This window comes from Toxorhynchites rutilus, chromosome 1 (assembly GCF_029784135.1).
Source record: "Toxorhynchites rutilus septentrionalis strain SRP chromosome 1, ASM2978413v1, whole genome shotgun sequence".
Classification (NCBI taxonomy): domain Eukaryota; kingdom Metazoa; phylum Arthropoda; class Insecta; order Diptera; family Culicidae; genus Toxorhynchites; species Toxorhynchites rutilus.
In genome coordinates, this window is record NC_073744.1 from 46,933,586 (window position 1) to 46,957,564 (window position 23,979).

Here is a 23,979-nt window from a genome sequence, read left to right on the forward strand (position 1 = left end):
TCTTGAGAGCGTTGTCGAAAAGCACACCTCATGTCATCTTCGGTATCCACTCTGTTATGGCGTTTCCATCAGCAGCATTGTACGAAATCCACATAAATACTACGCAAAAGACAACAACGCTTGAAACGCTTATTCCGCATATCAGGATGAAAATCGATCATTTGTAGATCGATGAGTTTGTTCTGAAATCGGTCCGAAACTTTCGTCACTGCCAGTCGGAAGGGATTTCAAACCTTGTCCAGTCGGAAGGGATTTCAAAACCTTATCCAAATCGGCGTTCTTTGATGTAAGGAAAATATGTTTTAAGTTTAACTTGTTGTAAGAAATCTAGACAAATGCTGTACAATTTACTTTTTAATGGTCTTCTGTACTGTTTCGTCGTCTGTTCCATCATCATTCACTGAAGAAAGTCTTTCAAACATTGTGAAATTGTTCAATTGAACATTACAACATTACATTTGGGAATGATTGACGAGGATTGCAAATTTTACCATATCCAAGAAGGATTTGTAGAAATTTTTGCTAATCATTGTCATCTTCAAAGCGAAGTAAATATGCAATATTCCCTTGCACAATTTCCCCCTTTTGATGACCAAATTCCCCACTAGGGGAGAATTCTCCACCGGTTGAAAATTACTGTTCTAGTTGATCTCGAAAACGCAATCCTACGTCAAAATTTGTCGATGATTACAAGCATGTCTCGCGTATTCAATTACGTATGTAACAAGAGAATCAATAAAAACCGCCTTCGCCGTAACCTTCCATAAGATAGATTGAGATAATTTTGTATCACTAGGGTTCTAACTCAACCCGTTGATAACGTTAAATGAATAAATAGAACGATTCAATGGTTCTATTAGATACCTTAAATCCTTGAAACAAGAACCTTCAACGCAAAATGGGCTCAGAAGCAAAGAAGAAGTAAATGACTTGATCGATTTTCTCTTCATCAACTTTTTCTGTCGTTAAAAACTCTGCTGCAAAAACGTTCCAATTTGGGCTTGCTATAGAAACCGATAGATGAGGTTCTGATCTATCTTCCAAATTGACAAATACAGCAAGAATATGCTTGCAGCTTAGTTATAACCAAAAGAAAGAGTCGATGTAGAGCAAATCGAACTATACCATACCTTTCCAACTATAATTACCAAAAACCAGGAAGAATGAAAATAAATATTAGGAAGAAATCAGGATAGCTCACATTGGGTTGTTCAGAGAGCTCGTGCCGATTTTCGGGGGAAACAAAAGCATCATTTTCACAGGCAGACTGACATTTATTTAATTTTATTCTACAATCGTTCGTATTTCGTTCTACAATATTTCATCACCTTTCACGCAAGTTAAAAATTATATCATACGGGAACACGCTTGTTCTTTGCTAGTTATTTTTCATGCTGGCCATAGAGTTGAAGTTCTTGATTCGCTGAGAAATCAATATTTAGAATTCCGTTGAATTCATCCTCCCTACTTTGGAATTAATCTTTACTCATCAATTGAGGAAAACATATCAGCAGTGGGTGTTACAATAGTTTCACCATTAAAGTTGATTCTACCTTGAATCTGACGAAAAAATTAAAAATCATATTATTTTGACTTTGAATTTAAAAATGTTTTCTTGAGAAATATTACAGATCTTACAGATCAAACTAATGGTCGCAGTGGTACAATGCTCCTACAGAAGAATATTACACTCTGAAACGCATTCCTTCATCAATAATTTTTCGGCCACTCATACATACACATCATACAAGGTAATATTGTTCCTCAAACATAATATCGTTATTATTTAAAAAACTAATTCGGGTCTTTCACTCTGGAAAAGCCTATTCAGTCGATTTGCAACGATCATACACATTAATAAATAAGCTTGGTACCACTTTGTACCAGGAGAATTTCATTGAATGTAAGCATTATACTTGTGCGGACCGGGGAGCTATTATGACAGTTCTCATTTCGAATCAGTAAAACTTTGACATGGATCCTAGTATATTTTTCACGGATGATTTTCATTCTAAGAAAGTAAAAAGAACAAAAATCAGGAGAAATCAGAATCATTTCTGAAAAACCAATCAAAATTGAGAGTTTGTCAGGATGTCAGGGAACGTGCCAAAAAATCTGAGAAATCATGAAAAATCAGGAAGGTGGGCTTTTCTGCTTACACCCCTTTCCTTTCGAGCCCCTCAATTATCATCGATACTTCGTTTTTCGCTAGAGGCTCCGTTCAGACCGGCAGCAGAATAAAAACGTGATTTGGAGATAGAGAACATAGTGCTTTGGCGAGCGAGTGAGACCATTCTACAGCCGCTTCACAATTATAAGTAAATGGATTTCCGGGCACACGTTTATATACAGATTTGTGTGATTTCAATAGCTTGTTTTCAAAGCAAATTTTTGAGCTGTTGAAACAAGTTTTTCGGATGGATAAGTAACAAGCATATAACTTTTAGAAAGTTTGTCTTTAGAATTAAGTAATTATCATACCACTCCGTTTAGCTGGCAAAGAGATATTATCGCTCAAAACATTGCACCTCCAATTTAATCCTACATCAATGAATAAATGCTTATTTTCACTTTAACAAAATTTTCAAGACCGACTTTTTTGGGGTTCAATCTTTACTCGTTAACACGTTTGCCATAATCCAGATCGAACCGATTTCTCTTGAAGTGTGAATTGAATCCGGATCGGCATATTTTATAATAGTCATGGTCTTCGCTCAATGTTGTTCATGGATGGATACCGGACTGTCGAAATAACAGTGAAAACTTGTGGCACGACGTTTAGCACAATTATCAACAATTAATACGATCGTTCACAGTTCATAACCACATCAGCAAATGTCAATATCGTTTAGAATGGATGCATATTAGAATGTCTGTCCGGATTACTGTTTGATGATTAGTATCCATTTTTTGTCAATGTGTTATTTGATGCATTCTTCTCGAAATTCCTCTACAGGAATGTTTTCGCCGTTTTGTTCTGTTTTGTCGATTATTGCTATTTATAGTTTTTATTCGATACATCCGACACATTCTGGGGACGCTTTTGTCTATCTTTTTTAATCATTCGTATGCTTGTAACAATCCTTGTGTTTGTATCGACAAATCAAATTCCTGAGACGCTATTTATATTTTTTTTTATCTCGTTTGTTGACCCTCCTCAAGATACCTAGATTCGAGAAAGAATCGTTTCTTGTTTCTTTTTGGTTATGGTTATGACACGAGTCACATTGAATGGTTGCAGACAACGAAAGAAATCGTAATAATTTATAAATATGTTATGCAGAACAAACGTAAACTGGGATATCCCAACACATTTCACGCTGCGGCACGCGCAGAATCGTTTGAACCGAATGTTTATGTTCAACACTAGAACAAATGGACACTAAATGATAAGTAACAATCGACAATAACATCGACAATTATCATCCTGGTGGCACTTCTGTCGGCTGTTTGCCAAGAGAGATGATCTGTCCTCTTCGATAGAAACAAAATGTTGACACCCTGCCATGAATTTTATGTCTTTATTACTTCGTGGCTCGATTATCGACAAATGATTAACATCTTCATTTCCACGTATTTTCTCCACAGGGTACTTGCGAACAATTGTGAACAGTCAGTGGCGGCGGCACGTGTGATAAAATGAAAACGCAAATCAATATGGACGGGTCGTACATCAACGAGGGAATGGATTGTTCAACGCTAGATATATCAATGCCCACCGGAGAACCCCATGGTGGCCTGACAGGGTCCAATGAATTTATACGTAAGTTATGTAGCTACATGAATGATCGACTTTCAGCAGGTTGTGGGGGAAATGGGTGATTTTATGACAAATTGTTCATCAGTGACAGCTTGTCTAGCAACTACACAATTCTTAGAAGAAATTATGACTTGTGCTTCGGTGTTCAACATTGTCAAAACGAAATCTGGAACAGCTGCAACACAATATTTTCTTGCATTAAAAAACGTTTTAAACAGTTTTTTTTTTCTTCAAACGGCCGCCGTATTGTCAAAAAACGTGTTTTTGACTTGTCCGAGGTTCACGCGACAGTGGCATCTTTACTGGATTAGAATCTGTTCGATTTTTTTTGTTTCAGATAACCAGAAGGGCTTGAATCGTGAACGCCTTGGAACATTTTTTTTAACCCCCTTACTTCATAAGCTTGTAACTATTATAATTATGATTATTTTTTCCGTTCATTTTGTGTTTTATTGTTAAAAGATCGGTAAACAAATAATGAAATAATGGATGATAAAAATATTCTTTATTTTATTTTTTCGGAGCTCGAAAAAACGTCCGAAATTCGTGCCTTTACACTGGAAAACCTCCTAATGAAGTGAAAAAAACACCGCATAATACTGTATTATAGTGTCTTTCAGACTTTTCACTTGAGGCGAACCAGCCCAGGAGGCTGAAAGCCTCTCAAATAAAGAATAAAAAAAAAGAAAAAAAAGACTTTTCACTGGTTCGTCACTTGGACCACGGTGATGTAGCGAAAACTTTTTTCTTGATGTTTTCAAAGTTTCTTTGAAAACGAAAATGCTTTATTTATCTTCTTGATTTAAATTATCGCCTTTAAAACATACCCCTTTTGACGCAATACACATTTTCCAACGAACACTTTTCATAACTGTATTCAGGAATTTCCTTCAGTTCACCCAGCGAATTCGTTTTTATGTCTTCAATGCCGTCAAAACGGTCTCACGAAGCGGTAAATTTAGTTTGCGGTGCTTGTTTAATCACATTCGTGCCATTTTTGGTGAAAAATTAGTTTCACAATGATCGATCGATGAGCTGGTGCATTATCGTGGTGCAAACCCCAAGTGTTCCACAAATCTGGCCGTGGAGGCGATCTGGCGTAGTGGTAACATACATGCCTCTCACGCTAAAGGTCACGAGTTCAATTCTCACTCCCGACATTCTTCCAAAAATGGAAGTAAAAAGTTACGAACCAGCCAAATGAGTTGAAAATCACTATAATACAGATAAAAAAAAAATTATAGGAGGTTGTGTCCAAGATACGACCGCATTGTTGACGTAGAACTACGCTGTTATTTTATATAAGTCGCTTCTTTATACCTTCGGATATTATTCTATAATGCTGTGAAACTTTAGAAACAACTGCTTAGTGGAATAATATCTGAAATGGTTTTTTCATTGTAGAATCAGTTGACGATAAATGATTTATGATTCATTCTTGCCCTCGCAAAACAATACACTAGCTGATCGTATGTCGCAATTTATTTCTTGGTTTACATTGGTGGCTTGAAACTACTAGGAATATAAACACTTCTAGCATTTTGCGCTATTCTCAAAAGAAACGCTTCTGTTAATATTACTGGCCTCGAAAAGAGTTGCATAACTTTCTCATGCTCGAGAGAAGCGCAGCTGTCACCCTTAGTGGAGGAAGTTTTGCTACTGGCAATCGAAACCTAATCACATACAAAATTCCAGAACATTTACTTTCTTGGTGACTAAACAAGCAAAATAAACTCTTTTTGTTAATAACAACCTCGAAAACAGTATCAATGCTTCATTATGATCCATATTAGCGCAAATGCAATCCTAGTTGAAGGCAGTTTTACGACTGGCACGCGAACCCAAATAACTTATAACATTCCAGTAAGACATTCAAGATGCTTGGTATTCCCAAAATATTTTTTTGGCGCACAACCTTAACGTCTGCTTCGCTATAACGTCAGTTTAATGCATTGATGCGATCTCAAAGGCACCAACGAAGTCCTTATGATGACGGAAAACAAACAATGTTAACTGTTTGGAAAAAGACTGAATTATGCCACACAGCTTGTACTCTGCCAATGAATGCCAATGAACACCCATCGATACGAATTCGCTGATGAGTTTGTCAAGAGCGACCGCCTTCACCACCAGCGGGGGGAGCTTGATTTTGGTTGCTGCCTGGGTAACGGCGTTTACATTTTCGACCGACGCGCCGAAATCGCCTACTTCGCTGTTGTGCGACGCGGTGTCACACTCACGAAGGCTCGGTTCAGTGCGAGCGCTTTTCACTGCACCAACATCGCGTGCATCATTAGATGACGCTTGCCTCGAAATTTTATTGACACTGGCAATGCGTTCGTTTTTGCAGGGCTCGAGCCTGCCTTCCTCTTCTTCTTGTTCATCACACACTACGCGAAGCGTCCAATGTATGACGCGGAAAGAAAAACACACGATACGAATAACGCGAAAAATGAACAGAAAATCCAAACGACGATATCCAAGTTGGATTACCACTGGTGGGGTCCAATCTTAGATCGAAGCGCAGCGAAAGCAAAGTGAACTGGATTGCTCAACAGTCCGATGCCGAATGAAAGCTTGCCTCAGCGAGATCCACTGTTTATACTCTAGGCAAGTATTCCCCTTCATTCTCCTACTTTTCCTTTGTTCACGGAGACTTTAGATCCTACGATTTCCCCTCCGTTGGTCGTCGATGAGTTGCTCGTTATTGAAAGCTCTGTTCGGGAAAGCACACAAATGGACAGAACAAATGTATGGGAAAATGGAAACGCTTAAAGTTTTCATGAATTTTAACCATTTACAAACCAGGGGATTCTAATGTATAGCATAATAAACAAATCTTACGGAATTTCTGATTCGTTTAGTATGTAAATCGCCAAAATCCGTTCGTGGCAAAAATAGTTATTAACGTTAACTTTATTTCATAAAAACGTGACCTGTTTTCTGATTTGGCACCCTTAATGAAAGACGTAGTTCTACGTCAAAAAAAAAACAAAACTGGCCGTTAGCGACGAAATTTTCTCTTGTTAATTGTTGTTAACTTGTTCCTAAAGACGCTATAAACAAATAAAATGATAGATCGCCACCACTTCCATGCTTCCTAACGGTAGACAGACACTCCCTGACACTCCTTTTAAAACGTTTGTCGCGGTCGATTTTGTCACATCCACCAATTTTGCCAACTTGGCGTGCGAGAACGTCGAATTCTCTAGCTTGACAATTCTCTCCTTGATTGGACGTCAAACGGTGCAAGCGGTGAAAATTCATCATAGCAACCATTGTATGTACACTCAATTACCAAATGCAGCACTTCAGGTTTTTTCATGCATTTTCAACAGAAATACACCAATTTGAAGTCGACCAATTTTTGCGCGTTCCAGTCTTTAAACCAATGGGCGCGGTAATCATCATATCCAACCCGTCACATGCGAATTGAACCTAAATTAATCGAGGCTCCTGCATGGCTTAGATAGTATTGCTGAGTTGTTGAACTCCAGAAGGGATTAAAAGTTGAGGCAATGCAGAGGCAATCTCACTGTGTCCACTGTTTTCACAGCATACTTGATCACCACGTGCAACGTTGCTAGTCTACGATATGCAGCTGTATGACACCCGCCATGTTTTTGGTGCCTACATCTCAAACGTCAAAAGTATTTATTTTCTTCAAAACAGCGATCCGTGTTGGCGGCATTGTGTTTCGTTTACTAGTTTAGGGGAGCGTCAACGAATAGCTGTTTTTCAGTCGGAATGAACATTTTCGAAATTAAAATTATGAATGAAAATTAGTTTCTCCATATCAAATTAGTATTCTATTTGTATTAAAAACATTTTTCTTCGCAGTTGGTGAAAAAGTCTCATACGAAAATTGATTACGAAGACAATTTTAAATTATAATGAAAAAATTCAGCAACAATTTTGGACTTGTATAGCCATATGGTTGATTGAAAGTCAGAAATATGTGTTTCAAGTAATTAAATAACATGATGTGAAAATTTTCATTCAAATTTCAAAATTTAGAAACTGGCTTCGTGTATTCTAATCTGATAGAGATTACACTAACGAGTTTGGGACACAAATTATGGCCCTAATTTGAAGTCGCCACCAGACGTCGACACCATCGCGAATTACCAATTTACCACTATCTGACATATTGTGATGTCGATGATGAACTTTTACAGCAGAGGAATAGTGAGTTATGCGATGACGGTAGGTTGAGTGAGATAGCGATAATCGTGCCATACACCTGACGATATGGTTTTGCTGTTTTTCCTTGATTGGTAATCAAGTGTGCTGTGGATACACAGTAAGGCAAAAATCATGATCTTACCCCTATTATCCCGGGTTAGCTACCTAACACCTTAAAATTTCCTTTCCGTATGACTGTTTAGAGCACCCATACCCAACCCAGCCCGCGGGTTGCCTGCGATCCATGCGGCTCTTCCGGTTGGCCCGACTGGTCCCTTACCATTTTGTATGTGATTGCTAGGTTCCTTTATCCATGAATGATTTTGATTAACGAAAATTAGAAGAATACATATTCTCCTATCGTGTTCCCGTGGCCAAGGTACAATACTGAAATATCAGTGCATATCAGACGAGCGAAAATCGGTCGCTAGAATTGCAAATGCAGCGTTCGTTCTACAGACAATGTGTATAGAGAAAATATTGCTATCTAAGCTCCGCCGTATTCTTTTCATTGAGTATAAACAAGCCATTCGCGATTTCAAACTACAGTATTCACAATTCATCAGTCATCTAGCTAGCGACCAGATGACAGCGAAGCTTTTGAGATGATCTTTTCAAGGCCGGGTGTTTAGTTTAATGCCTTTGATGTCCATTTTAAGCTATATTCAGCCTACAAAACTACAAAAGTCTACAGAACAACGCAAACCCAAAGGTCCTTTTCAGGGCCACTAAAACTTTCGAGAGTTATTTTAGAAATTTCGATGCATTCGATGGATCTATTTCATATTTATTTTTGGCTGAAGCTTCTGTCAATTTAGGATTGTGTTTGGATTTATTGGTGTAATGATTTTGTTTTGAAGTATAGAGGCTTTAAGCTTTCTCAGTTCATTTGCGTTTGCCCTTGAAGAAGACCAAATTGAAACACTAAACTAAATAAATACACCTTGAGGAATACCATTTGGAAAGCTTTGCTGCCGTCTGATCGCTAACTGGATGACTGAGAAATCATAAATAACTTATCTGTGTTTTGTTTTCCGATCAATCAATCAATTTTCGCGATTTCTATTGTTGTTTCCGGCTTAAAAGTGACGTAAGGTATTTTTTTAGTGTTGAGAGTGGCGCTTTTCGGTGGAAAACTGAAGATGAAAATTTGTTTCGACGCTATCGCTTTCGCTTCTACCGCCACAACACAATAAATTCGTTCCGGATTTTCTATTGCCGTTCTGCGTCTTCTGCGTTGGAGATGTAATTTGGCTAAAAAATACTGAAAAACTACTTAGACATTCAAAAAGTTCAGTATTTCAGTTTCAGTGTTTTAGACAGCGAGCAATCAACAGTGCATGTTGGTGCTTACAATTAATTTGACAATCTACTCAAATTCAAATTCGCGCTCCTCACTCAGTGAAAGCATTAATTTATCGGCCTTTGTCATTGCTGTCAAATATTTGTATCAATGTGTTTACGTTTTTTTATTATTAAATTTATTTAATATTTGTTCTCGCAGGCAATAATTTCGTCTCCTAATCCATTTGCTCGAGCCACTGGATTAGTAGGCAGATGTACTCACGAACAGTGATACGTGATACGAAAACTATTATACAGTCATTCCATGCCAAACTGATAGAGTGGTTCTCAGATTTTCGTGAGAACTGGAAGTTTCGTTCCTTATCGCAAAATATTAGACCCGTGTTTTCTTTTTTTTTCTTTACGGTTCCCCTTTCTATTTTAGGGTGGTTCTGTATCTCTCACGCTAAAGGTCCCGAGTTCAATTCTCACTCCCGACTTTCTTCCGAAAAATGGAAGTAAAGTGATGTACCAGCCAATAGTCACTATGATACAGAAAAAAAGTCGGTGTAGTTCGAAAAATCAACATTTTCCCCTTATTTCCAAAAATGACTTTTCTCAAAATCCTGTCCACGTACCACCTGGACAACTTTAGGGCGGTAGGGAGTAAGAAAATGTCCACGCTTGCCCACGGAGAGGGAGGAGGGGGTATAGACTGAGTTCACGTGGACAGGAAGAATAAATTTTTTTTTAAATACAATAACCTGTACATTCAAAATCAAATAAAATCTGTTACATATTCGAGAATTTCAACACTCTCCATATTTATCAATGAACGGATAGAGCCGCATGAGCGTGCTGCCCAGTCAAACGATTATATATTTTTTCTCAAAACATTGAAGTTTTTCACTGAAATCTGTCAATTCATAGGAATCAATATTTACATTTGTATGAGAATGTACACGTACCACTAGTCGTCATATTTAAAACATATAAATTTTAATAAAAATATACATGGAATTAGGCAGCTGATTCGGAATATTTCAGGAAATGATAGAGGATAGCATTTGATGAAACAATCCTTCTACGCATATGGTCAATTCTCAACTAGAACAGAGTTGTTGAACTTTTCTTGAGCCCAATTTTATGCCTCGAGCTGAATCTCATTTAGAAAGTACGCTACTTAGAATGATTATGCTGCTCATTTGAATGTTAAGAAAATGTTGCACAGAATGTAGTTGTAAAACATTTAAATCAATGGAACCAAGTACTTTTTTCAGAAGTGAAGAAGAAACTTCAAAATGTGCTTTTATGGGGTTCTATTATTTTCTAAAAATGCATGATAAACTGGATTGCTTCTATCAATCAAGTTAAAGCTCTACAAATTCTCTTGAATTCCTTCCTTGGAATCAAGTAATTAAGTCATCAACTAGCAAGTATTCTTAGTTATACAACATGAACGTTTGGTCATAAAGGGTGTGTCACATCAAATTGCATCACGGAAAAAACGCTGTAGAAATTCGCCCAGTAGACCGATCCTTTTGAAAATTTTAGACAGTAAAATAAAAACTATTAAACAACTTTTGGCATTTTCTTTTTATTCATACTTCGATCCCAAGCCCGTAAGCTCACACCTTCCTCTTTACCCCGTCCATAAGGTTCTGTACAACGTCAGGTTGTAGTTTTTTTTGAACAGAAATCCATTTTCTCTTGAAGTCCGCCTCCGATTTGACAACTTTTGGGTTCTTCCGGAGGGCCTGCTTCATAATCGCCCAATATTTCTCTATTGGGCGAAGCTCCGGCGCGTTGGGCGGGTTCATTTCCTTTGGCACGAAGGTGACCCCGTTGGCTTCGTACCACTCCAACACGTCCTTTGAATAGTGGCACGAAGCGAGATCCGGCAAGAAGTTGGTCGGGCCCTCGTGCTGCTTCAATAGTGGTAGTAAGCGCTTCTGTAGGCACTCCTTAAGGTAAACCTGCCCGTTTACCGTGCCGGTCATCACGAAGGGGGCGCTCCGCTTTCCGCAAGAGCAGATCGCTTGCCACACCATGTACTTTTTGGCAAACTTGGATAGTCTCTGCTTGCGAATCTCCTCCGGAACGCTGAATTTGTCCTCTGCGGAGAAGAACAACAGGCCCGGCAGCTGACGAAAGTCCGCTTTGACGTAGGTTTCGTCGTCCATTACCAGGCAATGCGGCTTCGTCAGCATTTCGGTGTACAGCTTCCGGGCTCGCGTCTTCCCCACCATATTTTGCCTTTCGTCGCGGTTAGGAGCCTTCTGAACCTTGTATGTACGCAGGCCCTCCCGCTGCTTGGTCCGCTGGACGAATGAACTTGACAAATTCAGCTTATTGGCGACATCCCGGACCGAACTTCTCGGAACATGTCTAAACTGCTTAACTACGCGCTTGTGATCTTTTTCACTGACGGAGCATCCATTTTTGCCGTTCTTCACCTTCCGGTCGATGGTTAGGTTCTCGAAGTATCGTTTTAGTACTCTGCTGACCGTGGATTGGACGATTCCCAGCATCTTACCGATGTCCCGATGTGACAACTCCGGATTCTCGAAATGAGTGCACAGGATTAATTCACGACGCTCTTTTTCGTTCGACGACATTTTTCCAAATTTACGAAAAATTGACAGTGAATCATGGCCAACGTGATCTATACACTCTTATCTATCTGATAATAAACGAAAGCTGAAGATATAATTCTTAAAAATTAAATTTCTACAGCGTTTTTTCCGTGATGCAATTTGATGTGACACACCCTTTATCTGAATAGTGATGGTTAGCCAAGACGGGTCAAAAAAGCATATAATCCCACGCCAGGAAAAGACAACATCTTCTGAAGGGAATTCTTTCGAAAAAGAATCCTGGTTTATTGTTGCAGGAGTTTCATTTTTCAGTATGCAGCTTTTCCTGGAGTTTGACCATTTTTTATTTTGTGTTTTTCAGGGCACTTTGCAGATCTAACGAGGTTTTTTTTTATCAGTAGTCTTTAAGGAAATAATGGCCTTATAGTACATTCCATCATCCATAACGACGCAACCGTATTTCATCAGCAAATTCTTGGAGAGCATCCTTGCGTTTCCAGATTTTACGCATTACGGTTCGGTACAACTTGTGTCTCGACATTCCACAAACCACTATTTGTTTTTCGAATTTAGGATTGCGAAGCTCGTGCCATTTTCTGCGTGTCTGTCGGTGACAAATTTGGGGTTCGTTTGAAAAGAGCAACCACTTTCAAGTGAGTTTTGGAATCAGCTACCTTTGATTCGATCTTCTGGTTCCTTGTCGATGGTCAGACCTTCTTCAAATTGGATTTGAAATACCGTGAAGTTTGGACAGTTCAGCCGACTCATGAGAGGATAGTCCGAATCTTCATTGCTATTGGATAGTTTTGCGATGCACTAGTTCTTGATACTTAAAATAATAAATTTATATTCCCATGAATTTTGAAATTTTTGATTTTAAAAAATCACTGTGTCACTTTGTCACATATCGTATTCCAATCAGACAGCGGGCTTCTAAGCTATGATTCACTAAGAATCAGTTACTATTGGAATTATTATTCTTAAAATAATCTGTTCGAAACCTATAAGTGATGTTTTGTTGCGGAAATCGACAACGGAAAATCAAAACTACATAAATGGAGTTTGTAAGAAACCGAAGAACGATACGAATTAATTCTTGGGTACTCGAAGGACAGAAAAACACGACTTCTAATAAAGCCAATTCACGTTTGAATTAATATTACAATCAGGATAAAACAAGATTAACACTACAGTCCCGGTAATATAAAATAAGCTTTAAATATAGGCGCAATTCAATTATTTCCTTGAGCTGAGAATACGCAAAAAATGTCCACGTGGTCAACAGGGGAGCGGTTCAGTAAATGTCCACGCTTGTCCACGGTGGGGGAGGGGGGAGTCTAAAATCATGCTTTTTCTGTCCACGTGGTATGCGGACAGCCCCTAAAACGATTCAGATGATCGGCTTGTCAAATTGGAGCCAATCCAAAATCAGAGAGACGTTTTTTCGTTATGATTTTCAAAATTAGCCGATGGACCGAAAAATAATGTTTTCCCTTTCACCAAAAATGACTAATTTGAACTATTGGACCGATTCAGATGATTGACATATCAAATCGGAGCAAATGAGCTAGTCTTTTTTGAAAAAAAAACCAACTTGAAAAACATTGGATTATGTTCTTGTAATTTTTGATTGTATTTACTTTTTATAGTTTTCATGGTCTCGGGACCAAGGGCACAATATTTTTTATATTTTTTTGTAAGCTGGGTTTTTTTACATAATTTACCCAAGCATCAGCCCACATATATCAGAGATGTGTTTTTCAGTTTTTGAGTTTGATTTTTCAAAGTTAATATGTTTTCAGTCTTCGTTCAATATACGATTAGACTAGATTTTTGCGACTAGAATCCGGAAGATCCAGAGAGTCGAGGTATGACAATTATTGGTTTTTATTTTTATTATTCAGTTTTCGATTCTATTTGTCACTAGTTGACCTGGCAAACTTCGTCCTGCCCAAAATTTATTTTTCGTTATCACATCCACGTTTTCTTACTAAGCGCACGTTCATGGGTCCAATCGCAGAACTGTTCATTGATTGATCTTCTAATCTACCCTTTAAAATTACATTTTATTATAAAATTCCTAGTGCTTCTACCAAAACTCGTCATTACAATATCAGATTATTTTCAGACACAATTCTCGTTCAAGATATTTCATCCACTTGCAAATAACATGTTTCTCCTTTACATGGAATGAATGTTCGATACAGAAAATATGATAGAATAATGAAAGCCCTAATCGGACGATTCTCGAGTTTTGGTCTTATCAACACATTCGGCGATCCATTTTTATGTATATAGATACAAGAAGATATAGGAGTGCGTTCTATAACATTCCTCGTATCCAAAACCCTCACATCCCATATTTGGCTCCATTTACTTGATTAGTTCTTGAGTTGAACAGTAATTTGTGTTTCATTTGTATGGTAGCCCTCCTTAGAGAGGGGGAGGAGAGTCTAACTACCATAGAAACATTTATTGCACCTTAAAACCTCCACATGACAAATTGGGTTTCGTTTGCTTGATTAAGTCCCGAGTAATGCAGAAATTTGTGTTCCATGTGTATGGCAGCCCCCCCTTAGAGAGGGGGAAGAGGTCTCGAACTATCATAAGAACCTTCCCGACCCCAAAAACCCCTACATACCAATTTTCGTGTCGATCGGTTCAGTAGTTTCCGAGTCCATAAGAATCAGACAGACAGACAGAAATCCATTTTAATATTAGGCTGTCAAAAAAGTCCTGCGGTTTTTTTTTTGAATTTTCATTTGTTCATAAAATTAGTTATAATCATCTGTTTTAAGTCAAATATGCGCCGTTTTGTTCGATGACTTGTTCCCAACGAGATGCCAACTTCATAATACCCCTGTTATAGAAGCTCGCTTCCTTATTGGCAAAAAACTCGGATAGCCAATTTTCACAGGCCTCTTTTGTGGCTAACTTCTGACTACCTAGCTCGTTCGCCATGGACAAAAACAGGTGGTAATCATTTGGTGCAAGGTCCGGACTATACGGCGGATGCAAAAGAACCTCCCATCCGAGCTCCCGGAGCTTCTGGCGCGTCACCAAAGAAGTGTGTGGCCTGGCGTTGTCCTGATGGAAGACAATGCGGCCTCTGTTTATCAAAGATGGCCTCTTCTTCATGAGTGCTACCTTCAAGCGGTCCAGTTGTTGGCAGTACTGGTCCGAATTGAGCGTTTAGTCATAGGGAAGCAGCTCATAATAGATTATTCCTTGACAATCCCACCAAACACACAGCAGAACCTTCCTGGCTTCAGCGGGCTTCGACCACGACCGTTTGCGCTTCACGTTGTCGTAAGTGACCCACTTTTCATCACCAGTCACCATCCGCTTCAGAAACGGGTCGATTTTGTTGCGATTCAGCAGCGATTCCCATGCGTCGATACGGTCAAAGATGTTTTTTTGCGTCAACGTGTGTGGCATCCATATATCGAGCTTCTTTGTGAATCCAAGCTTCTTCAAATGGTTAATAACGGTTTGAAGACTTATCCCCAGCTCTTGGCCGATGCTACGGCTGCTACTATGCCGGTCTTTCTCGGCTAATTCAGCGATTTTGTCGCAATTTTCGACGACAGGCCTTCCGGAGCGTGGCGCATCTTCGACGACCTCTACACCAGAACGAAAACGTTGAAACCATCGTTGTGCGGTGGAAATGGAAACTGTATCGGGTCCATAAACTGCACAAATTTTATTGGCAGCTTGAGACGCATTTTTGCCTTTGTCATAGTAGTACTGTAAAATATGTCGGATTTTCTCTTTATTTTGCTCCATATTTGCGACACTATAACTCACGAACGACTTAACCAAACAAAACACTGTCAAGGACTATAATATAGCGCGCAAAAATACCTTTCCAACAAGCTATAGTATGACTCGATACAATGAATACAACTAGAACTACGCGCTTACAACGACACCTCGCGGAAATACCGCAGGACTTTTTTGACAGCCTAATATATATAGATGCCAATTCAATTCGAACGCATCAAGTGAAGATAAAAGATTTAAAAAATGCACTATTATATTTTCTCCTACTACCGACAGTGTCATCGACGGGGAAGAAAATCAATCCGGAATCTCGCTTGGAAGATGTCAACCAATGGTGCCAACGTAAAGTTAGAAGCGCCTGCTCTAGAAAAATGATGTACAAGCGATTGCCCATTCTGCGGTGGTTACCCAAGTAAGTATATTCAACCCCCGCCTCGGGGCCAGCATCAATGCCGTGCCCGTTCAGCCGGTTCAATAAATACCCGCTTTGTTTTCTTGTATTACCCATCCAGTTACAACGTGACCGATGCGGTCGGGGATTTAGTCGCGGGAATAACCGTTGGTCTTACTGTGATTCCACAAGCCCTTGCCTATTCCGGCATTGCCGGCCTTCCCGCTGCTGTAAGTAACACGATTACATAAGTTCCGCTTGATTTCTCTCGGCGCTAAACTTAATTGATTGACAAGTTTAGCACACATCGATGAGCCATAATTGAAACCTTCCTTTGTGTATTCTACAGTACGGTCTATATGGTTCCTTTCTCGGCTGCATCGTGTACATTTTGCTCGGTAGCTGCAAGGATGTTCCGATGGGACCGACTGCCATCGCAGCGCTGCTCACTTATCAAACCGCCCGAGGAAACGTTGCCAAATCCGTTATACTGTGCTTCCTGACCGGGATCATTGAGCTGCTGATGGGGATTTTCGGGCTGGGATTCCTGGTGGACTTTGTCTCGGGGCCGGTTTCCTCGGGCTTCACATCCGCCGTGTCGTTGATCATCGTGACATCGCAAATCAAGGATGTCCTTGGAATTTCCGCCCGGGGAACCACCTTCCTGGAAATTTGGCAATCGATTTTCAAGGACATCCACAACATTCGAGCTTGGGATACTGTACTCGGTATTACGTGCATAGCCGTTTTGTTGATTATGAGGGTAGGTTGTTGAAACCGTTTTATTTCGTTTTAAGGTTTTTATAATGATCTAAACGTTTCAGATCGTGGCTGGACTCAAGGTTGGCCCCAATGAGGATGAGTTGAAATCAAAGAAGCACCGTATTATAAACAAGTTTATGTGGCTGGTTGGAACTTCTCGTAATGCTATTCTAGTAGTGGTGTGCGGTGCCATAGGATACGTCTTTCAGTCATCAGCATCGGCACCTTTCAAACTGATCGGAGATATTCCTCCGGGAATGCCGTCATTCGAAATACCCCCTTTCTCGCTGAATGCCAACCAAACCGCAAGCGGACGGGATGAATCCTTCTCGGAAATCGTGTCAAGTTTGGGCTCTGGCTTGATTGTTATCCCGCTGATAGCACTGATGGAAAACATCGCCATTTGCAAGGCATTTTGTATGTGGTTTCAAGTAAATTTCAGAACGTAGAACTGATTTATCCCCTCTGATTTCATAGCAAATGGAAAACCGGTAGATGCAACCCAAGAGTTGATTGCGATCGGTGTGGCGAACATTGCGAATTCCTTCGTACAAGGCTTCCCAGGAACTGGTTCCTTGAGCAGAAGTGCCGTGAACAATGCATCGGGAGTACGAACACCGCTGGGGAACATTTACACCGGTGCAATTGTTATTCTTTCGTTGCTCTTCTTCACTCCGTACTTTTCGTACATACCAAAGGCAACCCTAGCTGCGATCATCATCGCGGCGGTCGTGTTCATGGTGGAGGTCAAGGTCGTTAAACCTATGTGGCGCACAAAAAGTAAGTTCAACGAAACGATATTTGTTTGCTGTTTTTATTCCATATTTTATCATCTACAGAAAGTGACCTAATTCCTGGACTCGGTACCTTTATTGCATGTCTTGCCCTCCCGTTGGAGATCGGCATCCTGTTGGGAGTTGGACTGAATGTTGTGTTCATCTTGTACCATGCTGCTAGACCAAAAATTTCCGTCGAACGGTTAACGGTAAGATACTGTCTTTCATATCGCCAATATGTAAGTGTGAAAAACCTTAACCATTCTTTTCAGAGCCCCGCGGGAACCGAATATCTGATCATTACACCCGACCGGTGTCTCATCTTTCCGTCGGTTGACTATGTGCGTAATCTGGTGACGAAACATTCCCTCCGTCAGTCACTGCCGGTTGTGATAGACTGCTCACACGTGTACGGAGCAGATTACACTGCAGCCACTGTTATTGATAACATCACTGAGGACTTTGCGAAACGTGACCAGCCGCTGTTTTTCTACAACCTTAAACCGAGCGTATGCGCCGTCTTCGAGGGTCTTTCACCGGTGGACTTCATTGTTTACTACCGGGAGGAAGATCTGGATGAGCTGATGAAGGAACGTGCCTTCAAGCCGAAGCAGGTACTCAACGCGTAAGTTCTATCTCGGGTGGTTCGCATAAGTCCAATTCAGGTATTACCAACAGTATTAAAGGGGCATTCAATAGCAGCTGTTGAGCATTTGACCCACGAGGCATTAAATGATAGTTTTGCTTTATCAGGCGGTCTCTCCTAACACTACAGATAGAGAGAGAGCGAAATAGAACAGTAAATGCCCCTCATATGGTATGATATCCGATTTAGAACACACCAATGTGTAAGAATGGCACGTATTATAGAATCACGATCATTCCTTTCAATTTTAATTTGTAGTGAACCATTCGAAACCAAGCCACAGATGGTTGAAAAACGATGAATGTATTTATTTATACGCTCTTGATATTAATACGATAGGAAGCAACGAAATGACAAGCTTCAGCACTTTGGTTCCATAGATTGAGCAACCAGTGAAGCGTGCATTCAAAAAGAAACACATGTTACCACTACAGCAGGCACCAATCATTCTCTAATTGAGCTTATATACCGCACTCGCAAAATCGCCAACAAGAGAACGTCGTTGAGGTATCGAAGTTCGATGAAATCATGTATATCCAACCGTACACTGCTATTTCGGTATCCTCAAAAATTTGTAGCCGCGACTCATTTGAACGTTCAAGCCATAAAGCAACGCAGAGTATGATGCAGTTTAGTTTGTAAGCGCTTTTTACCGAACGATAGCTCGTAAAATTGATGCCACTGTAACCTATAACTTTTAAATTATATTTTTTAATTATTAGATTCGTGTAACAAATAACTGTGATAAGGTTATAATTTATCAATAAACAATTAAAATGATGCGTACAGTGATTTTTATGCTTCACAAATCCCCATACAGTGTATCTCCGCTTAGATTTTCGCATAATTTCACGCCAAACGTAACCAAACTTAATACTTCACTCCGTTCTGGTGCATAGATGGCACCACTTGACGAACATCCGAACGCACTGAATCTGACAGACAGGAGCCATGCTCGCGTCTGTTGACCCATTCCACCGTGACGTGACAACTTTGACTCACTAAAAACAGTTTTTTTTTCTCTCGTTTCCATATATAAATCACACGATTACCCAAAAATTAAACGATGTCATAGTAGCGTTGAGAAAATTCCCTACAAGAATCTTCTGTTGGAGAACATTTTACAGTTGAACTTTTGTAACGTGACAACGCCTAACTTTTTGCGGTTTCCGACTCTTGAACATTAATGATGTATTTTCAGTTCCGTTCCAAAACATACAAATGAAGTTTGTTCTATGATTTGTCAAGAAAAGATGAACGTGGATGCTTACAACTCACGGCAAAACCGCCCTCCTCGGTTTAACATTCGGCAGTTAAAAGACCGCAAGCTGTCGAGATTACGCGCGCCTGTTGGATGAGGCACTACCCTCCTCTGGGGAGCTAATTGCTTCGAATCTCGAAGAGAATTGAAGAGACCGCAACCGCGGTACTAGGTGAAGAAACTACGAGCCCAAGAAACGACTGGTTCGACGGGGAGTGCCAGCAAGTGATGGAGAGAAGCAAAACAGCTCGGAAAAACTATCTAAGCATTGCCACGAGGGAGAATTTGGCCAAATATCGACGAGCGCGGAATAAGTTGGCCACGATACTGAGGCGAAAAAAGCGCCAGCAGGAGAACAGGAATCGTGACGAATTAGAACAACTATTTCAGGCTAGTGATACGCGCAAGTTCTATGAGAAGGTGAACCAATCTCGTAAGAGCTACACACCGAATCCAGACATGTGTAGGGACGAGGAAGGAAACCTGATTACAAGCGAGCGCGAGGTGGTCGACAGGTGACAGCAGTTCTTCGATAAGCACCTCAATGGCGAGATAGCAGATGGAGGCGTAATGGAAACCTACCTGGGAGTGCCTTCAAACGATAATGATGTCCTAGCCCCCGACCTCCAGGAGATCCAGCGAGAAATCGGGCTGCTGAAGGCAAATAGAGCCGCTGGAAAAGACCAAATTCCGACTGAACTCTATAAACACGGTAAAAATATACTGGCAACGGCACTTCATTGGGTAATATCCAGGATTTGGGAGGAGCTAACTAACGCTGCTTACAAGGTGCTCTCCCAGATTCTTACACGTCGTCTATCCCCGATAGCCAAAGGCTTCGTAGGGCAGTACCGAGCAGGCTTCATGGGGGCCCGCGCCACTACGGACCAGATTTTTGCCCTCCGACAAATCCTCCAGAAATGTCGGGTGTACAACGTGACCACTCATCACATATTCATAGACTTTAAGGCAGCTTATGATACAGTCGATCGAGAACAGCTATGGCAGATCATGCACGACTACGGTTTTCCGGACAAACTGACACGGTTGATCAAAGCTACCTTGGAGCGAGTTATGTGCTACGTTCGTGTTTCGGGGGCACTCTCGAGCCCTTTTGAATCACGCAGAGGTTTAAGGCAAGGGGATGGAATATCCTGTATGCTATTTAATATAGCCCTTGAGGGTGTAATCCGACGTGCGGGCATCGAAACGAGGAGCACGATTTTCAACAAAAGTATCCAACTCCTGGGCTTCGCAGATGATATTGACTCAATAACAAAAAAACTTTGCGACGGCTGAGGCAAACTACGCCAGACTAAAAGCGGAGGCCAGGAGGGTTGGACTACTAATTAATGCGTCAAAAACCAAGTACATGGTGGGAAGAGGCTCATAGGAGAAAACAGTGAGCCTCCCACGGACAGTGACAGTTGACGGCGATGAACTGGAAGTGGTTGATGAATTCGTGTACTTGGGATCTCTGATCACCGCTGACAACAATACCACGAAAGAGATCCAACGACGCATTCAAGCTGAGAATCGTGCATACTTTGTGCTCCGCAAGACGCTTCGGTCAAGGAGAATACGGCGTCGCACAAAGCTAACGGTGTACAAAATCTTAATAAGACCAGTGGTCCTTTATGGACTCGAGACTGTGACGCTGCTCACGGAGGACATACGCGCTCTGGCCGTGTTTGAGCGGAAAGTGCTGCGGACTATTTTTGGTGGAATACAAACGGAGAGCGGAGAGTGGCGCAGACGTATGAACCACGAGCTACAGGCACTACTTGGAGAGATTCCCATTGTACACCTGGTGAAAGTCGGGAGGTTACGGTGGGCCGGACATGTCGCGAGGATGCCGGACGACAGTGCAGTGAAATCCGTTCTCTTCAATGACCCCGCCGGCACTGTGTGGATAGTGTATGTAATCCTCCCTTTACATCCAACGTATTTCGCCTGCAATGTGCAGTCTTTCCCTTTATACACACCGTGTCAATACGACACAGCCCTGCGCTCATATTTCGCCCACTTTTAGGTTTAGTACAGGTTAGGTTTAGTGCATCATCCAACCCAATCACGCAGCACGAACACTCGTCCTCTTTCGTGTCTGGGCAGCGGTGAAGGTAAGACGTGTGTTCTGTAGCTGAAGTGTAAAGCAATTCCGAAATGGCTGGTCTCATGGTGGCTGAAATCTACACAGGCACCAGAAATAGAGGGGCTCAACGTGCCAGGTTGCTCGACCAGATCGAAGCCGACTTGCGAGTGGCGGGACGCTTACGGAATTGGTGACGAGTGGCCCAGTACCGAGTAGATTGGAGACGCAAAATTGAGACAGCACGAGCCACCACGGCTCTCAACTGATTATGTATGTATGTGTATGTGGATTCCTGTACATATTCAGCTATTCAAAAAAAAAACGCAAGAACTTTTTAAAAATCGGCATGCATTTTGTGACGTGACAACACGCTCTATGTGTGAAAACAGTTTCCACCAGGGTTGCCAACTATAGTTTTCAAAAATCAGGAAAACTGAAAATAAGAATCAGGAAGAAATCAGGCTAGGTCATATTGGGTTGTCTGAAAAGTGCGTCGTTCACATCTTTTCGACCCTCCGAGAACATTTTTTCGAACTCCGATAAACGATGTTTCGTTCCACGGTAGGTTCACGAGATGTCACAATCAACATTCGGAATGTGTTCGCGCACTTAATTTTGTTTTTCATACAAAATTTGATACAGATTCTTTGATTCATTTTTGCAATAGACAAACATCGAAGATGAACCAAAACACGTGTAAGAAAAGCAGTTGTCAAAAATTAATTGATCATTCAAAACAGCCGTACTTGTTAGTATAAGTGAGAGACATGAGTACCAACATAATGCCACAAAAAAAAACTAGAATCGAATGGACGTAACCCGCGTGAATTCGAAAGTAACGATACTTTTTGAACAGACCTCGTGTAGTGGTAATGTTTGTATTATAATCAAGAGTTTTTGTGGAAAATGCACAATGTTTCAAGTAATCAAATAACAATAGCTGAAAACATTCGTTCAAAACTTGAATAATTTAAAACTGCCTTCGAGCTGCCTTCGAGTGCCGTTCATTTCGGTTTTCATCGTGAAGTGGAAACGGGGATGAAGCCGATTGTAAAACGTTTAGCACAAGTATAAGTGTAAAATTGTATATGGTAACGGTTGTGTTGAAAAATGTTTCTCTCTCCAGTTGTGAAAGATTCGTTTTCGAACTGGATGGTGCAGTTTGAGAATAAGATCGTCTGATATTGTCAAAATTTCTGTTTTGGTTGTTTGTTTTGCATTGACTCTTTTTTCTGCCAACATAGGATTTATGCAGGTGTCGGTGTACTTGTTAAGGAACGAGCTTTGTTGTATGTACTCGGCTGGTTTAGATGTCGTGTAAACCTTTTTCCCTAGTTTTATCATGAAGTCTGGATGATTTGTAATGATTTTTCCTCCTTGGTTCAGTGGGATTATGCGAATAACTGTCCCTTCTTCTTGCTCTAGCTGTGAAATGAGAGTGATGTAAAGAAGTCTATTCTCGCTGGTAGCTATTTTTGGCTTAACTAATCTCAACGTTTCTTCAGGGAGATCGATAGTTCCCAGCAAACATTAAATCGTATAATTTTGCACGTGCCAAGTCTTACATGAAATCCGAATAAATCATAATCGCATATAATATCAATCAAAGTATGTATCATGTATATTTGAAATCGCATAAAATGTAAAAACTCGATTTTATATACCATTATCAAATTAAGTCGCATATCGGTATAATAAACATCAATTTTATGATGTACATTGTCGTAAAATATATTTAATCCGCATCATATGCGTATATTACGCTGATGCAGTTTGTGTGTCGTATAAGCGTATAATTTAAATCGATTCAGTACTGTAGTAAATCGTGTTGCATGCTGAAGAAAATCATGAAACAGTAAATCATATTAGATCCTAATAAAGAACATATTACATCATATTGAAATGTCAATGAAATGCTATAACATTGACAAGTTTCATTTCATAACAGCAATGTTTGAACACATACGAAAGAATAAAATAATTAAATTTAAAAAAAGTGGCTGATCCTACTGCATAGAATGTATTAGGATATATCATATCGAATCATATGTATGAGTTTTAACCGCTGTTGAATTAAATTTCAGATAGCCGCGCGAGATAGCTGGTGGATGATAATCCAGACGACCGGAGTTCGAACCCGCATCGGAGCAGTTTTCACCAAACATCAATCTGTGCCATTTTAAACATTCAATTCCACTCCCAACACAAGTCAATCAAACAATTATTATTTCTACAAACATAAATACTCATATATAAAAATGAGGCTATAATAAACATTTCACGAAAATATTTTGCGCCATTTGTTTTTTTTTTCTATGTCTGTAATAAATCGTATATGAGTAGGGCACAAGTCGCTATTATAGCCGGTCAAAGTTGCATATTCATCCAAACAAATTCGGTAAGCATTTGCCATGTATGTATATGGCCTCCACTTTTGCATGC

The 23,979-nt window shown here is 40.3% G+C and overlaps 1 protein-coding gene across 4 annotated transcripts in view; it reads left to right on the forward strand.

The window, feature by feature from the left end:
• The window catches only part of LOC129763209 (sodium-independent sulfate anion transporter), a 119,810-nt gene extending 100,846 nt beyond the window's left edge, over positions 1-18,964 (forward strand). For all 4 annotated transcript variants that reach the window (XM_055762089.1, XM_055762088.1, XM_055762090.1 and 1 more), the window contains 8 exons: positions 3,589-3,763; positions 15,886-16,021; positions 16,122-16,230; positions 16,350-16,763; positions 16,825-17,179; positions 17,240-17,542; positions 17,602-17,747; positions 17,811-18,964. In XM_055762089.1, coding sequence (XP_055618064.1) covers positions 3,640-3,763; positions 15,886-16,021; positions 16,122-16,230; positions 16,350-16,763; positions 16,825-17,179; positions 17,240-17,542; positions 17,602-17,747; positions 17,811-18,167 — 1,944 coding nt within the window. In that variant the 5' untranslated portion in view covers positions 3,589-3,639 and the 3' untranslated portion in view covers positions 18,168-18,964. The remainder of the gene's footprint in view (positions 1-3,588; positions 3,764-15,885; positions 16,022-16,121; positions 16,231-16,349; positions 16,764-16,824; positions 17,180-17,239; positions 17,543-17,601; positions 17,748-17,810) is intronic.
• Positions 18,965-23,979: the final 5,015 nt, after the last annotated feature.